The sequence below is a fragment of the Typha latifolia genome, chromosome 2 (genome assembly GCF_019914945.1).
Source record: "Typha latifolia isolate L0001 chromosome 2, TyphaL0001v2, whole genome shotgun sequence".
In the NCBI taxonomy this organism is placed as follows: domain Eukaryota; kingdom Viridiplantae; phylum Streptophyta; class Magnoliopsida; order Poales; family Typhaceae; genus Typha; species Typha latifolia.
The window spans coordinates 16,604,863-16,623,137 of NC_133087.1; the positions used below are offsets into that span (position 1 = coordinate 16,604,863).

Below are 18,275 nucleotides of genomic sequence, written 5' to 3' on the forward strand. Positions count from 1 at the left end.
ATTTAAACATATTCTTATTTAAAAAATATATATAATACTTATAAATTCAACGTTTTAGGACTATAGTATAATAGACATATTTTGAATAAATAAAATTTAGAATTCGACTACTTCAGTCAATCAGTCAGTTTTAGAGTGCTACTACCCTTAAAATCTAACAATTCTCTCAATTAAAAAAATTTATAATATTGAAATAATTTTTAGAAAAACATATGTTAAAATCGGTGATAATTCACAAAGATTTAAAATAAAATTAGAGAGAAAGAAGTTGCAGGATAAGGCACGCAATTAAGCTAAAACATGTGAGAAGTTGACACGTTGCCCGGACCACAAGATGAAGATGATTCGTGTGGGCCATCTTTGTCACCTACAAATGGTAAACAAAATTTAGTGCCTCATCTTTGTGTTGCTTATGTTGGAGCAAGATAAAGAATGTGTCCAACCACTTCAATCGGTTCGATTTGGGAGCACTCGCATTCTCCAACCACTTAATTTTTTACAATCCTCTGCCGATATATTATCACTCATCTTTGTTACATTTTACCAGCAATATTTTCACCCAGAAATTTATCTTCCATTAGTTGGTTTCTTCTCTTAAAATGAACTTATTTCTATTTCCACTTCTTTTTTTTTTAAATAAAAAAAAATCTGAACACAATAAAGTGCAAAGACTTTCAAAATTTTGTCTCTTTATTATTTTCATATATTTTCATCAACCAAACACACTCTTAAGATTTCATTTACTTTAAGAATAAAGTCAATTCTAGAATCAATATTCCTAATTCTAAAATTAATATTCCTCTTTCTTATTTTCAAAATAAAATATTTATTTATAAATAACTATTCTTGTATTCACTTGTACTGTAAAAATAGAGTGTAATAATTATCTCTATTGTGATATAAAGTGAAGAAAAAGATTAAAAAAAATATTTTATTTTTTTATAAAATTATCAATGAATACACTTTAATTTGATATATAAAATATATTGATATGATAGATATCAAAAATAAATTAATAATTAAATTAGTGTGTGATATATAAGATGTAAGTTTGATAAATTTTTTTATATTTTAGAATAGAATAATTATGATATCCAGCCGTTATTCTAAAATAAGGAGTTATATTTTAAGAATAAACTAGGGCTAAAAGTCAAACTACATTTATACCCCAAAACAAAAGGAAAATATTCTAGCAGCAGTCTATAAATTTGAGAACCTTAGCGATCTTGCAGGCTCTTTGTACCTATATTACGGACGAGTTCTTGATCCGGTGCATCTCCAACAAACATTTTCAATGTCCAATCCATCTCCCAACAAACATCTGGACTTGACTTTGGCTAGTCATAATAGTAGGACAGTTCTGACCACATAAATGCACTTACTGCCATTGTAAGTAGATGCGGGAGTAGAAACATACAAAGTCCACAATCCAACAATTAATTTTCATCTCCTACTCACAAATGAAACTGGGAAGATAAGGCAGTACAGAGCTAGAACAAAGACTGTACTATTAATTTGTACTTCCCCAGAATTGGGTGCAACTCTTTCCAGTACATGTGGTGATTGGAGGAGTACAACAATACAATTACCACCCCCCAATAGAATGGAAGCCTATAAATTGAAGCAACCCAAATCTTAGTCATAACAATGGTTACAATGCCCAGAGAAGAGTAAATAGCCTATTTGGCAAAGATATTTTCTTTTCCTAATGAGGAAATCAGATTTATCAAGGATCCAAGGGGGAGTTCCAACAGGAGTGACCTGCGAACACACATGAGACCTGGATCGATCCCAATTCATCCGTCCGATGGACGGCTCTCGTGTGTTCTCAGGTCGCCCCTGCCGGGCCTTCCTCTCCCACATCTTGTTCCGCACTCTTACCATCTAGATAGCAAGGTATGCTTTTACTCCAGCTTGATCCAAATTTATTGGCTTCTGATAATATTGTCTTAGTATAAATTTAGTATAAAGTAATCCAAATAGTTTTAGTAAGGGGTTGCATAACTCCAAGTCGTGTCCAGCACTAAGCCTTGATAATATTCCAATTTATAGAATAATGCTTCAGGGTACGCTTCAAGTTTTATCCTGAGTTTAGTATGGCTTGGATTGTTATAACAAGAGAAAAGCTTCACGTTTACCTAAAACCATAGTTAGAATTAGCTTCCCAGAAAGGAACAGCAATTGGCAACAAGAAAACTCTTTATAGAATTTAAGGACCATCGTCGTAATCCTGACTACCTAGTTGTTACTCCCAACCCCTTTAAAATAATTTACTACAGAAGCAACCAAAATGGACAGAAAAGATTTACCTTCAGCCAGAACTAGAAACCTTCACCGCACTCTTCAGAAATTGCACCATCTGCATTTAGTATTGATCATGTGAACCACTTGCAATGATGTAACTTACACGAAAAAGTTAGGAACTGGGGGTTCTTACTTGGGAGATTAATAGCTATGTTAGCTTGGTTATCAGCATCAGCGTTGAACTCCTTCAGCAGAGAGCATTTAGAAAGAAAATGTCAGCAAACAGCAGAGATTTTTTTTTTTTAAAGAGCAGAATTCAATGTTAACCGGAGTTTGTTTGTTGATAGAAAAAGTAAATCATCCCTCTGACAGTATAAAGACGGCAAGTAAATGGACAATGGCTAAGATGCATGACTGGACAAAAATGGCTAGATGCATGATTCTCTTCAGAAAGCAAAATAACATTTCAAAGCTAAAGCCAACATTTATTAGCGAGAGTTTAGATGTTGGTAGAAAAAAAACAATCATCCCACTCTCCTAACAACATAATTGAGAAGTAATCATAAAAATGGATGTTATCAATCTCCAACTCTAGTACTTCTTTCAGATGTGAAGCACTTTGCATAATCTTTTTTTTTTTTTTTTAACTGCAAAGTTTATTATGTAACAAAAATCTAGATGGATGTTCTACTGCACGAGGCTCTAGCCAATGCAGAGAGGAGTTTTTTCAGATATGCATTACTTTGCACCTTTAAACTAATGGAAAGGTTCAAGTTACAGACAATCAATTGGTGCCGTACCAACTAATCCAGATCAACTTAATAAAATAATTTCCTCAAAAGATGAAGCATTTGAAGTATAAATGTATATAATATGTAATGGCAATACAAAAGGAATTTTTATATACCCTCTTCATATGATTTATCTCGAATGATAAGAAATTCTCTTGAAGTTCTTTAACTTCCTTGCACAATTTGATCATGTCCTGGTGCTTGGTTTGCCAGAGACCTTGTACCTTTTTTAAGAAGGCAAGCAATGTCATCAGATGAAAGATCCAGAAAATAGTATAGCAAAACTGCTAGTAGCAATAATAGAAGGAAGTATTGGACATCTGTTTTCAAGGGCCTAAATCAACCAACCAGACTTTTGAAAAAACACCACTGGATAATAGGACCCTTGTGCATGATATAGGGACCAACCAAATTGACCATTTTGTTAAATCTAAAAAAACCTTAAACTAAGATATTTTGGACAAAGTTACCAGAATTGCCACACGACTGACTCTAACAAGAGTGTAGTTCTCAACATCCTTGCACAATTCAAAGTCCAAACAACATATGCGACTTTACATGCAAGCACTGTGGCTCAGTTCATTTACATTCAAAACAAGAAATAAGCTACAGCAGACCCCACATTCTGGTCCATGAAATTAAACTAAATAGAAAATACCAAGAATAAAGTTCATGGTAGAAGTTCTAATGCATTTCACTTTCGGAATCTAGATTTTAGCATATAAGGTTAAAGAAATCAGATAAAACTGATAAGATATTGGTAAACAATCCAGTGAAACAAAAGAATCATAAAACTGATAAGATATTGGTAAACAATCCAGTGAAACAAAAGAATCACAAACCTGCATACAGACCAGCTGTGAGTCGCCTCGCACATGAATTCGCCTGAAACCCTTCTTAAGAGCATATTTCATTCCCAAGATCACTGCTCGATATTCAGCAACATTATTGGTAGCAACACCCAGACCTTCACGAAGTCGAGATATCTTCAGACAAATGTTGGGTTAGCATGGTGGATGATGAAAGAAAATACAGGAGTCATCCAACCACAAGGATACACAGTAAAACTGTTCAGAGTATTTACCAGTCTTCCATCTTCAGTCCGAAGTACTGCTCCAGCACCTGCTTTTCCAGGATTTCCTTTTGAAGCACCATCAAATTCAAGAATGCATAACATCTGGAAAACCCAACATCAGAACCTATCTCTGTAGTACAATCCCAGTAAGCCAGAGCTGATTCTTGTTACAAAATATTTCCTTCCGATGACAAAAGTTTGAAGAAAAAAAAATTCAAATCTTACATCAGTAGCATATAACCCACTAGCTGTCAATACCACACCAAAATATTACCTTGTAAACAATCCTGTAATATGTAAATAATATTCCTTTAAAGCCAGAGACATGCACTAAATTTATACCAGATGGGGAATATAAAACAGATCTGTCTGTCTGTTGAGCAGGTAAACAAAAACATGAAACAAAAATTATTTTTTGGAACGAAAATAAGTCAAAACTCTCAACCATGACCCAATTTGATGTGAGGTCTTCTATGCTTCAAAATCCACTCCTAATCATGATAAATTGCTTTAATTTGGCTACATATCCTTAAAAGAAATAAGGGACAGCAACTAAGATAGTATTAACCAAATTCAACACAAAAACAGACAATACATTTATTAATAGGCATAAGTTTTTAACATCGAAAGAAATACATTTCTACATAATATAAGGCAGGTTCATAAACACATCTGAAGATGATGAGAGGTATGTGAATATCACAAATGCTATCCAAGCACAGACATATACCCACAATGTGAAGCTTAAGATATTGTCTCACTTACAGGTCTATTGGATACAGGTTGTGCCTCAACACAGTGCCCTAGACTGAGACTCTTCTTTAGGAGCTGAGTGGAAGCAGGGTTTGATCCAGCTACATGCTGTAAAAACAATGAAATTCCAGAAAAGGAAAACAAAGATAGATATATTAACTCCTAAAGTTATTCTGTAAATGAGTAACATGTTAAAAGTAACATAAATATTCTCATTCTTCCTAAGCAAATGACAAAAGCTCGGGTGCTCAACTAGGGGCCATTGCACCAAAAAGCAAATTTGTGAAAACATCTCAGGAATGTCCAGAACATTACTTACACGTTTGCAGGAAATAGGCTCTTCATTAACAAAATAATCTAGATCGATAGGCCTCTTTACTTGACCGGTACAGGGAGGGTTAGATCCAGATACCTCCTGATGAACAGAAATGATATGACATAAAGCTGTGAGAAAACAAGATCCCAAAGAAATAGTTGTTAACTTTCTTAGTAATGCATGGTAGATCAGTTGACTAGATCTTTCCATGAAATAACAATTGTGCAAGCGGATGACATCAAATTCTACAAAAACAACAACAAAGCCTTTAGCCGAAACTACAAAACCTGGCAATTCATTCATCTCTATTTAGAGCTGTGTCAAATCAAGCTCTATCGTATATTTTCCTAATACCTCTCCTATGTCAGTTTTGATCTGCTCCACGTCTTAAGAAACTTTCTATTTCAATGAGATATAAGCCATTGATTACTGGTGCACTATTTGGCCATCATTAAACATGTCCAAACCATCTTAATCTAGTGGCATTATTTAACCTCATTGGGGCTACCCCTAGATTTTGTCTAATATTAGTATATTATTGTTCCTACTTCTATATTTTTTAATAACACCATTTATTCACCTTAACCTTTTCATCATTGCAGCACTCTACCTTTGAATACGTTGTTTTCTAGTTATCCCACATCATGATCCATAAAGAATTGCTGGCCTTATGGTCATTCTGACAACTTTCCTTTCAATCTAAGGGGTACACTACAATCACATGACACACTAGAAACACTTCTAAAACTTTAATCATTTTGCTCTACTTTTTTGTGCAATGTCCTCAGCAGTTAATTCTCTTCTATGATATCTCTTAATGGTTGGTCGGAAACCCAGGTAGAGGAGGGACTTGTGTTAGATAGTCTGACAAGCACCACAAACTTTTGTCAAGAAATCTATGAAAAATATGACACTATATTTTAATTCTCATTATATATGTAAGACTTATACGTGCATAAGTTTGTGCATATATACTCTTACAAACTGTCCCCGTGCAAAATTACATCATATATCACTTGTCACACCTTTTTAAATGCCAAAATCACTTGCAAAATCAAAGTTTATTCAATAAATTGCATTAAGGCAGATCATCATGTTGTTCACAACAATAGCAGACCATGTCACACATAAGTGGTTATGAAGACATACATGTTTTTTCCTTAAAAAATAGAGGTGAAAACATATCAGGTATGGATCGGATAGTACTCAACCTATATCTGAATCCATACTCTTTGTCCAAATATGGATATTAGACGAATAATAAAATTTAAAATCATATCTTAAGTAGTCGGATACGAATAGTTTTCGAATACAAATCAGATAATTCTTAGATAGAAGATCGGATCTTAAACAGATGAGAATCAAATTTTAAACGAATTATGACTTTTCTTTTAAAGACAATTAATACAAAATATTAAGAGTTCTAAAAAAATAAATTTTTTGCATGTCAAATACATATAAAGTTAACAAAATCAATCTCTACAAACAATATAAAATAATAAAATACATCATTAGTAACAATATCAATATTCACAATTTAAATAAGCAAACTAAAAGCTATAAACAATTCAAAAATTATGGGTAAATGGATATCTGACATCCGTATCTCAAAAATTATATTCGATCTGTATCTGTATCCGGTTTTTAAAACAAACCTACCCGTATTTGGATTTTTTTTTCAAAAATCTTACCTGTTTTCGAATCTGAGTTGGATATAAACTTTTTATCCAAATCTGGTCCAAATTGAGCCGAGTTGGAGTAAACTAACCTGTTTTCACCCCTATTAAAAAATCATGCATGGACAAGGTTGCTTCTTTTATGATTCTTAGTACTAAATAAAAAAGTATGAGAAAGCAAAGAACAACTAACAAATTCAAACACATGATAAGAACCTAGTTTCAACTTTCAACAATGTCATAGTTGAAAATCAATCAGCTCATAAAGTTACCTTCTTCAAAGAGCAATCATATCAATCAAAGATAAGATAATTAGGCAGCTAGATTGACAATAATAAAATATCTGAATATGACTATGATTGTATGTTACCTGGAAACAACAGGGCAAAAGAGTACCAAACATATCCTCTTTCAAATCCGCAGCATTAATGGTGTATAAAGCATTCTTAAGCCCACAAGAAGCAAGATAGTCCTCTGTCTCTTTAGATAAAGAATAACCCTTGTAGGCACTGACAGCAGGATCGCACACCTAAATAATTTTTTTCAAGAATTGTAAGAAACATACAACATGAGCCAAGAAAAGCATGGAACTTGCAGAATTCCATACAGTTGATCTGCATTAATAAATTATTCACTGTTAAATTTAGTTGCAAAATTTAGATGGATGTAACAAGAAGAATGACAACACTTGTCTGACCAGAAACAGAGCTGAATGACGCAAATGGATCCACATAACTGATCACAAATAGTTGGGAATAAAGAAACACTGAATTTCTCCTGTTGTAGTCTAATTGTAAGGTCACCAAATATCAATTTTCCTTCCTCTACTATTCCATTGACCCATGCAGTTATTTCTGAGTAGAAATAATCCATGACATTCAATAAAGTCATAGTTGAATTCGAGCCTGTTTGGATGTCTGAATTGGATTGAATCAGGATGAACTGATTCATGAATAGCTGATGCATTCATTAATAAATACTTTATTGTTTGGTTAATGAAGGAATCAGTGATTCCGAATGAACAATTTATATTAAGATTTTCATTAATAACCTTAAACCCTTATAAATTATATATTCCACAGTTGTAAGAAATTATTCTACATATAAAATAAAATTTATCTTATAAAATAATATATTATCAATATTTAAACTCTCATATATTTAATGACCTTTTAGAGTACATTGGTATTATATTTTCATTATTATAAAGAAGAGAGGTGTGAATGCATTATAATTTATTATTTATAATAATAAAGAAAGACTATTATAATTTGAATAAATTTAATTTTAAATAATATCCATACTTTTTTACATTTAGTTCTACCTATTTAAAGCTTAAAACAAAGTCATCTTTAAATATAATAATAGTTTATAGTCTACAATAATGAAATTTTGTTATACATAGAAAATATATATTATTTTATCTTACAAAATATAAGACTATTAATAATATTAAAATATTCACATTTTCATCTAATTATTTTTTCTCCAGATTTCTTATTCTATTTATTATAAAAAAGAAAGATTTTATTTCATCTTTGAATAAATATTTAATTCGATAACATCAATTTTTATTAATATTATACTTACGATATTTCCTTCTATATATTAAGTGCATATAAAAAATCTGATGCATGTGATCCAAACGTGCCCTTTAATAGTGTTAAATTGAAAACATAAAGGCTCATGTGATTAACCAACTCAGAATGGCGAAGGGTGTGAGAAAGGGAAAGAGGGAGAGAGAAGATAAATAAGTATATCATCAACACTAAAAAACACCATGTACATTATTAGTCTACCCATGTATCATCTTACTCCATTATTGATTCCAGCAGCTACGATTAGTGCCACAACCCTTCCAACATAGTGAGTGATCTTTTATAACAATTACCAATTTACCATTACATATTTCATTAATTGTCATACAATAAACTAATGATAGACCATATAAATTAAGGATAAAAGATATTAACCATGGCTAAAAAGCTTAAAATATGTCGAATTGGAACTTCTGCACGAGGTCCCAACTCCCAACTCGGTCGCTATTAGGTCTCATCCTCCCATGGTCCAACTGATCACATTCCCTAACCTCTATCCTAAAACCTCCTCTATTTTTGGCAAATATTATGCTTTATACAATTGCCACTAGTTTCTCTTGGCAAAACTTGGATAGAACAGCCATATCATAACAGATTCTCAATTCCACATTCATTAAGGCCTGAGTAGCAATTTCACAAGTTGGTTAACATTCAATTGCTAATGCACTTGAATTTGGAGCATCTTAACAATCCAATTTCATCTCCTATCTTCTGTGAGAGATGGAGCTTCGTTTACAGCATTGTCCTCCAAAGGACGCCACCTAAGAGTCTCTTGTAAACAACCCATAATGGCCTTGTTTTGTGAACCATTTACATCTGGACACTATGCATATCCAACAGGTTAATTCTTTATGTATAGAGCTTGGCTCATGAGATCAAAACTGTCCGATGAAGGGAATGTCTAATTTCTGAGGTATTAGTTTACATTATCACCATAATGAATTTGGTAGGTCAATAATAAGGAGAGTATGCAACAGAATATTGCGCGATACCATAAGTTATTTTGGAAAGAATTAAGTTGTTAATCAACACTGCAAACCAATACATACTTTGTGAACTTGTAGAAATAAGAATAACCTTATCTGCCGCTCGATAATAATATGAAAGCCAGTAACATTTGAAATTTAAATTTCAAGGGAAAATATATAAAAAACCAGAAGGACCAATGTTGCATATCAGCCAAAAAGAGAAGAAAATTCTAAACCAAGAATATCACAACAAAAACTTATGGATCAAAGATATGTACCGAACGGCTAATTTGGGCTTGACAGTCACTAAAATTTCTGTAGACACCAACAGTGTTTCCCTTTCGAACAACATAGAAAGCATCACCCTCTTCCATAGACAGCCAAGGAGATAACTCTGACAATAATCACGGAGACACCTGTTAAGCAGGCAATACAGTGCATAATATGCATCCCTCCATAAATATTATATATGCTGCACGTGATCAGATGAGAAAATGACCAAAAGGGGAAAAAATCTTTCTATTGCACAATGGATAGCAAACCTTTGTGGATTCCTTGCTCAACAGGAATATAGAGAACCACTTTAGTAATGTATGAATAAGAAGACAGTAATTTAAATTCTAGCATCATTATACTGTTAAAAATTAAGCCATCAAAATCTCTAAGAGTTGGACATATCAGTGGGTAGAATGAACAATGAACCTTCCTCACCGCTGGCCGACCATGCACCAACCGGCCTGGGAAACATCAATAGGAAGGAGTTGAGCAAAGAACAGTAGGAGATGACCGGGGCGGGGGCATGGGAGAGTCCAAAATGTCCATCCAACCAACAATACGGGCCGATATGCAAAGCACCTCCAGCTTCTACATGTGAAGTGGAGATGATGACTAACCAGAGGCAAGCTAAGAAGTCCTTAGGGCAGGCTATGTGGCATAGCTTCCCCTGAGAGCCTAGAGAACGCCAAAGAGGTATCCAAGGCAAGAGGACTGAAGGCAAAACTCGCCGATTGAAACGACACCAAAATGGGGTCATCAACCGACAAATTTTGCCGACAAGGCTGCAGGACAAACAACAGAAATCAATGCCAAAACACCATGAAATGGAAATTATTTGAAGGGATTAGAGCATAGTCATTGGTGAAACGAGAAGTGGGGTCCAAAAGCTCCAATGATGCTCCGACGTCAAGAACCTCGTGTCGAACACCGTCGTCAATAAGAAAAGGAAAGGAAATGAAAGATGGTAGCAAGGAAAAATAAATAAGAGATGGAGATGGCGAGTTGAGGAGGAGATAGGTTTAAAGGGGTATGAAAAAAGAGAGACAGATTAGGGCTTGGATTTGATCATGATGGCTTGATCAATAGCAGTTGGGAAAAGAGAGGGAGATAGGAGGAGCTAGAAAACAGTGGCACACATGCGCCCTTGTGGCTAGTCGACTAACATGCCAAAATATTTTTTCTCAGGGTGTTACTCTAAATTTTCAATTGTTTATAAGAACAATGTAAGAAAGAAGGCATTACCTATCACCAGGTTGTCGTACTCCTTATCATTTTGCTCAGCCATGATGAAGACCCTTGGAATAGCTCCACCTCTTCCACTAGTAGAGGGACTAGGTTGCCCAGCTCCTCGTCCTTGATTCGCGGTAGTGGTCACTCTAGATGATCTAAAAATGATGGGTGTAGTTGGAGTGGATGGTTCACCTTAGAGTAAGGGGCACTATAGATGGGCATGCCTTGCTAGGCCATATTGGTGGCACACCAACCTTTGACGGCCATGGCACTCACGTGAAACATGGCCCCGTTGGCAACAATTATAGCAAGTCCTCCTATACGGAGGTGGCCGAGAGAATCCCTCACTACTAGTGCTACATGGGAATGCTATAGATCTCCTCGCACTAGCTTGTGGTTGCACTCCTCTAGGTCCATTAGACCCCTGAGGGCTAGATTGACCCAGAATAGAATTGGAACTAGCACCACAGGCACCCAAAGAACTACTAGCATAGGGATGAAATCCCAACTGATAAGATGCGGCCAATCCACTCCAACTAGGTCCACCACTCCGATAATGTCCACCAAAACAGTTCGGATGTCGAGTTGCACGCTCCTGTGAAAGCTCCTCTAGCCAATCTCTCTCTCTCTCTCTCTCTCTCTCTCTCTCTCTCTCTCTCTCTCTCTCTCTCTGCTATGATCGCAATCTCCACCATTTGCGCGTAGGTTAGGTCTCCTGCCATGTTACCTGCTTGCAAATCTCAACATGAAGGCCCATCTTGAACTGATCAGCCCTAGATGCATCATCGGGCACTACCATGTCGGCAAAATGAGAAAAGGTATTAAAACTTTCTTCATACTGAGCTACTGACATGCTACCTTGCTCTATCAAAGTGAACTCTCTCATCAGCTTATACCAAAGTGATCTTGGAAAATATTTCTAGTTAAAGGCATCTGAGAATGCCTCCCACGTAATATACTTGATAGTAATACGAGTTAGCATCAAGCGCTCGGTGGCTTTCCACCATTGCTCAGCTTCCCCACGGAAGAGAAAGGTAACAAACGTCACCTATTGGTCCATTGGGCATTGGAAAGCAATCAAAATCTTCTTCACATTGACGATCCATTTGTTTGCCTCCATAAGATCGGTTGTGCCACTAAATTCCGGAGAATTAAGCTGCATGAAATGGTTCAGTGGCCAAGATGATTTGTCGCTAGCTTGCTCTTTGGTATGCCTTCGGATGAGTTCATTGATGAGTCTTTCTTGCTGTCCAATTAGGCGTCCAATAATCTCCATGCTATACTGTTTGAGGTGTTAATGACTGGCTCAGAAACCGGAGTTGAAACCCTCTCAGGGCTAATAGTACTAATTAAACGAGCATGGCCAGGCAACATTCTTGATAATCTTAGAAAAATCCATACTCCGCTGTTGCTACATGTATTCATACTCCGCTGTACGTACATTCTTAATTATACCAAGATGTTGCTACATGTATTCATACTCCGCTGTACGTAGTCTATATGATTCATACTTAGCTCATAGGGACAATATCCTGCAAGACTTATCGAATCGTTTGGTAAACCTGGCTTTGATGCCAAATTGAAATACCCATCAATAAATACACAAGCTAATCACATGGGTAAAACCCACGTGGTTTTCATATGACTTGTTAGCTAATATTTCCACATAGTACACGACATAAAAGCTAATTTACCAAAAATTCGAGCAGGCAAGAGCTAAGAAGCCAATACCATAAGCTACAATAAGCCTCCAAATGTAAATGTCCATATAAACAAGACTGAGGATGAAAAAAAGGCTCGTGCATGGGGCAACAACATAAACAACCCAAACTTAGGCCGACCCGTGACCCAAGTAGTTGGGCTAGCTTGCGGCTATTATGTAGCCCACCAACCAAGCAAGTGAGTTGGGCCCCAAGAGCCCAACCCAAGCTGGCTTGTAGTAGTATAGGCCGCAAGCCACCAATTAAAGACAGGTTGTGGTTGAGCCGCAACCCATCCATAGCGTAGGCGTGGGTTAGGTTCGAGCTCACCCTACTTCTTCTCCTTCACAACTAAGGGGGAAGAAGGGAGGCAATTGGGGATGCCATTGGTGCCAACCTCAATGTCAGCTGATCACACACCAATAGGCTTCAAGAAACACATCTGCAGGAAGAAGTTGAGAGCAAGGCGGCTTGAGGAGGAGATGGAGGTTTAGAGGGGTAAAAAGAAGTGAGATAGATTGGAGCTTGGATTTTATCACGACGGCTTGATCAGCAGCCGAAGGGAGGAGATGATGAACAGTGGCATCAGGCAGACGGTGTGCCAAGATTTTATTTATTTTTTTTTTTCAGGTGTTACATAAAAGATACGGGAATACTGATCAACCTCTCTCTCTTGGATCATAATGATGAACAGAACAGTAAAAGAAGGATTTGTTCTTCCTGAGAATGATTTTACCACGAAAAAAAAACAAGGAACGACTGAACTAGATCACTTTCTTAAAGTAATTTTTTCCTGACATTACCAAAAAGGAAAAAAAAAACAAAAAATGCTGTTCTTGATCTCATCTTTTCTTTCTTCGCTAACTCACATTGGTCGATTCAACATAACACTCAGAAACCCTAGAAAACAACAAAAGAAAGTAAGAAACGGCGGGATAATTCCAAAGTAACACCCAACAATCATTATGCGATCACTTGCTCTCTCTCTCTCTCTCCATGAATTTTTTAAAAAACAGAAGAAGAAGAAGAAAGAACAGATAAGAACAATAAAAGAAAGTGAAAGGGAGGGGAATTTGGGGACGAAGAATACCTTATTGACGAAACTTTCGATTTCTTCTTTCCTTTCTCTCTGACCTTAATCCCTTTATTACTTCCAGTGAGTTTTATAGTCCCTTCTTCCGAAAATACCCCCCATTAGTTGTATGGAGTATGAACTATGGAGCGGAAAAACGCGGGTCGTTTACGGGAAAGTATCATCAAGGCTCTTATATTAAAAGCATCTAACGCCAAAACACAGAGAGAGAGAGAAAAAAAAAATAAGATTTTTTGTTCAATGCTTCCATCTTCTACCTCCTCCCTCCTATCCTACCTTTCCTCCCAACCGACCTCTAACGTCCTCCTCTACAACTCCCTCCTCGCCTCCCTCGCTCGCGCCGGCCACTTCCGCCGTGCTCTATCCTTCTTCCGTTCCCATATGCTCCCTCACCTCCTCCCTGACCACTTCACCCTCGCCATCCTCTCCAAGTCCGCCGCCGAGCTCGCCGACCCCTTTGCCGGCTCCACCCTCCACTCCCTTGCTGTCCGCCTTGGCTTCATCTCTGACGTCGTCCTCTCCAACTCCCTCGTCCTTCTCTACTCCTGCTGCGGCCTCCAACAGAGCGCCCGCCAATTGTTCAATGATATGCCCATGAGAACCACCGCTTCTTGGAATCTACTAATTTCACAGTTTTCCAAACTGGGTAGTTGCTATAACGATGGGGAAGTTTGGAACCTTTTGAGAAATATGCAAATGGATGGGTTGAAGCCGGATGGTTTCACAGTCTCCGTGGTTTTGCCGCTGTGCGATGGTGGCAATGCCGGGCAGCTTCGAGGGAGGGAGATGCATGGCTATGTGGTGAGGAACGAAATGGGTTTGGCTTCGAGTTTCCATGTTGGTAGTTGTTTGATTGATATGTACTGCAGGGGTGGGCGAGTGGACTTGGGAAGGCAGATTTTTGACAGCATGTTGGTGAGGAATTTGGTGATTTGGACTACGATGATAGGGGGATATGTTGAGAATGAACAGTTCAAGGAAGCGCTGAGGCTTTTTCATGATATGCAGGTTAGAGATGGAATTGTGCCTAATAGAGTCACTTTAATAAGCATCCTCCCAGGCATTGGGTATCTATCAAATTTGGCGAAAGGAAAACAGATTCATGGATACTCGTTTAGAATGGGATTGAGTAAAGAAGTATCTTTGAATAATGCTTTGGTTGACATGTATTCCAAATGCGGAAGCTTAATGTATGCAAGACGTGTTTTTGATAATGGATCTTGGCAAAAGGATGCAATATCCTGGAGCTCAATGATTGCAGGTTATGGAATTCATGGTGAGGGAGAAGAAGCGGTTGTGTTATTTATTGAAATGTGCGGCCTTGGGATTAAACCAGATAACATGATTGGTTTGGCTGTTCTTTCGGCTTGTTGTCGGGCTGGTTTGGTAGTGAAGGGCCTTGAGATTTACAATTTGTTGGTGAAGGATCATGAGGTTCTTCCGACTGTTGAAATGTGCTCCTGCATGGTTGATTTGCTGGGCCGAGCTGGACTGCTGAATCATGCTTTGGATTTTATAAAGTCAATGACAGTAGTACCCACTCCAAGTGTTTGGGGAGCTCTTTTTGATGCTTCTATTATGCACAACAACCAGGAAATGCAAGAAGTGGCCTATAAATCTCTTCTTCAGTTGGAACAACAGAATCCATCAAATTTTGTCTCCCTTTCGAATTTAAATGCCTCCTCTGGAAGATGGGATATTGTGGAACAGGTGAGGAGAAGGATGAAGGAAAAAGGGTTGAGAAAGATTCCTGGTTGCAGTTGGATAAATGTGAATAGCATGAAACGTTCGCTCTATTAAGTCTCATTGTTATTCAGATGCAGTTCTTTCAGGATTTGACAACCTCATATTGGGAGCAATGTAAGGCAGGTGCATTCTTAGCTCTTTATAATGTGAGTTGGCCTTCTTAATGCTTGTTTACTAGCATCAATAATTTTGTTGCCCTTCAGGTAAACTACTATTCCCAAGTATGTATCTTTTATGCTTGGATTGCTGCTGCTTTAGAGAGAGACTGCCCTCCTGTTGAGGAAGAATTTTTTTTGGCAATATACATATGTTTTGTACAGCTCTGCTGAATCTTGGTAAATAATTAATTATCATGTTATTTCAATCCATTTATGGTTTATTCTTTCACTGCTTGCTTTAGAAGTCCTTTAAAGTTGTTGATGGGGTAATGAGATTCAATTGTTGTTCCTTTTATGTAACTTCACCTTCTTCTTCCCTACTTTGTCTTTGGAAAGTTGAGTTAGAAATTAAGGGTACTTCTCCCACTGGATTGGGACCATAATTGCCATGAACTTAAGTTTAGAAACTATATGTGACATGGAATACAAGAAAATCATATAATCTTCTCATTTCCTTAACAAGTTATTGCTACCAATAAAGTCAGACAGAAATTTTCAAATCTCCATCAGTTGGTTTTTCGTATGCTGACACGATTTAAAAAGAATGCATTAATCCACTTCTTGGTTGTTTGTAATTAGAAAAAAATAAATATAGTAAGACATTCTCACTATTTATTTGCCACTCTCTCCCTTTTGTCTAGGCATTTTCAACTGCATCTCAATCTTTTGCTGGATTAAGGTTGCAAAACTTGTGAAATGGCTGACTTTTTGACTGATCGTTACCATCATCATCCAAGACTTTTCCAATAACTTGAGGTTGACACCTTTGATTTCTTCATGGCAAATTAGTGACTCTTTTTATAAATAAAAAGTTGTATTTCTCAGATCTATGCTGTCATAGAGCACACTTATCTTTTTGCCCTAAAATATGCAGATGTCAATGTATTGCTAAATGTATATAAGGTATGCTAGAAAATATCCAACAGCATATGCTGCTTTACACTGAATAAGTATGATAGAATTGAATCTGTAAATGTACAACAGGAGGACTGTGAATCTGTATATTTATGTTATTAATGAAAAAACATTTACTTTTAGCATTTATTATCCTGGTTTTTCATCTACCTTTCTGCACCTACATATTTACCTTTGGTGGTTCAGAGCTTTGGCAGCATGGTCTGCATATGCTTACTATTAACGGATAGGGCCATATAAAACCTGTGCAATGCTTCTTGACAGTGGACATTGATATGAAGTCACAAGAACCTCATTAGAATAATTCTCTTAGATGTTATCTGCAACATACTATGTGAAAAAACTTTTTTTATTCTTGAACATTTCATAGAAACAGCGTATCTATTAGTGTGAGAGAGAATAGACTTGTATGCTTCTTTTTTCTTTGACAACAAGGATTAAGAAAAAATATGTTCTGTTACTCATTGCTTTTTTATCTGGACATTTCCTACTTTGCTCCAATTCTTTGCTCTCATCATCCAAGTCATTTCTTCCCAGCAAATGAGATTTACACTTTTGACTGTGATGATAATTGCACACCTTTTGTTGATATATTAAGAATTCCATCTTGCAGTTTAGTTGTCAGACTTGTGTTAAATTACAGTTGTACTTCTGTATGATTTAATCTAATATAGTCATGGAACTAGGAAAATGGCATTACTAACAGAGAGACAATATTGTGCTCTGATTTTGTGAATGCAATGAATGCAGATTGCTGACATTTAAACTATTGGTTCTCTTCTGGCTTTGGGTTTTAGTTCTAGAAACTCTATCAAATCTGTTTGTTTGATGTCAGGTTCCATTATTTGGCTTTGCAACCTGAAAATACGCTTAACCTTCACGAAATTTGGAAAAGGCGTGGCGCTTAATTCAAATATGTCGAAGTTGTAAATAGTTTTGCTTATTCTGAAGCTGAAATTGCAAGAAATTCAGATTTGCAGGTGATTCTTTGATCGATGGTGGGCGGTGGGCTGTTGGTGATGATCGGCTGCATGAGAAATGGGATTTTAAGATGACTCCAGCTTTCTGGGAGATGATTGAATATTATTAACAGGGGATAATCCAGGCAGCTGTTGCAGTCTCTTCATTGTAGAAGTAGCCAATGCGGCACCTCCAATGTCCCGTTTCAAATTTACGAATGATATCCTACGGCCAAGATTGCACCTGATTCAAGACATAGGGCATCCTGGCCATTTAATAATCGGAGAATATGCAATTTGTTGCACTCACTTTCTTCTCTCTTTTTATTTCTTCTGAAAGCAGGGTTGGTGGGGATGGGTTGTTGATAAGTTATCCGACTGTAACTTGTACGCTTCTGTTTTGAATCAAAAACCGAAATTCTTATAAATGTTTATATTTGCATGTAACGTTCTGTAATTTTCCTTTTTAATTAAATATGTGTCGCACTTTTAACTTTGCTGTGGATTTTTGAATAAATGTTGCGGAAGTTGATCTCGCAGCGAGACATCCCCATCTCTCTGTTTCTTGATGAACTCACTGAGTTTTGATGTTTATGTTGTTGCATTATAATCATAAACGTGAATGGAACTTATAAATGCACATTCTATGAAGTGAACACCATTCTTATAATAAAACTTTATGAACTCAAACTAGAAAAGAGGAAAAAATAAGAAAGAAATGGTTTTTATATTCGAAAAGTTATTGCACTCAACTGTATGCCAATTTCCATAGCTTGA

At 36.5% G+C, this 18,275-nt stretch overlaps 2 protein-coding genes across 25 annotated transcripts; one reads left to right on the forward strand and one right to left on the reverse strand.

Annotated features, from left to right (window-relative positions):
• Positions 1 to 155: 155 nt before the first annotated feature.
• Positions 156 to 13,869, reverse strand: LOC140781720 (uncharacterized). 15 transcript variants are annotated; one of them, XM_073127857.1, is made up of 11 exons: positions 13,718 to 13,843; positions 9,700 to 9,815; positions 7,226 to 7,384; positions 5,183 to 5,278; positions 4,876 to 4,971; positions 4,120 to 4,212; positions 3,878 to 4,021; positions 3,152 to 3,259; positions 2,438 to 2,489; positions 2,310 to 2,359; positions 156 to 367 (listed from the first exon to the last, which is right to left on the reverse strand). In XM_073127857.1, exons 2-10 carry the CDS (start codon positions 9,793 to 9,795, stop codon positions 2,322 to 2,324), a joined length of 882 nt encoding a protein of 293 aa, XP_072983958.1. In that variant the 5' UTR covers positions 9,796 to 9,815; positions 13,718 to 13,843; the 3' UTR covers positions 156 to 367; positions 2,310 to 2,321. The 15 variants fall into 15 exon arrangements, 14 of the variants coding, with proteins under 14 accessions (XP_072983958.1, XP_072983955.1, XP_072983948.1 ...); XM_073127854.1 differs by having other exon boundaries at positions 9,700 to 9,837; positions 13,718 to 13,762; XM_073127847.1 differs by lacking the exon at positions 13,718 to 13,843 and adding an exon at positions 10,124 to 10,469.
• On the forward strand, positions 13,736 to 17,991 carry LOC140781718 (putative pentatricopeptide repeat-containing protein At3g23330). Of its 10 annotated transcripts, none has more exons than XM_073127832.1 (3): positions 13,736 to 15,589; positions 15,670 to 15,801; positions 17,375 to 17,991. In XM_073127832.1, the coding sequence occupies exon 1, from the start codon at positions 13,844 to 13,846 to the stop codon at positions 15,518 to 15,520; it is 1,677 nt and encodes a 558-aa protein (XP_072983933.1). In that variant the 5' UTR covers positions 13,736 to 13,843; the 3' UTR covers positions 15,521 to 15,589; positions 15,670 to 15,801; positions 17,375 to 17,991. The 10 variants fall into 10 exon arrangements, with proteins under 10 accessions (XP_072983933.1, XP_072983935.1, XP_072983934.1 ...); XM_073127834.1 differs by having other exon boundaries at positions 13,736 to 15,580; XM_073127831.1 differs by having other exon boundaries at positions 13,737 to 15,585.
• The last annotated feature ends 284 nt before the right edge of the window (positions 17,992 to 18,275 follow it).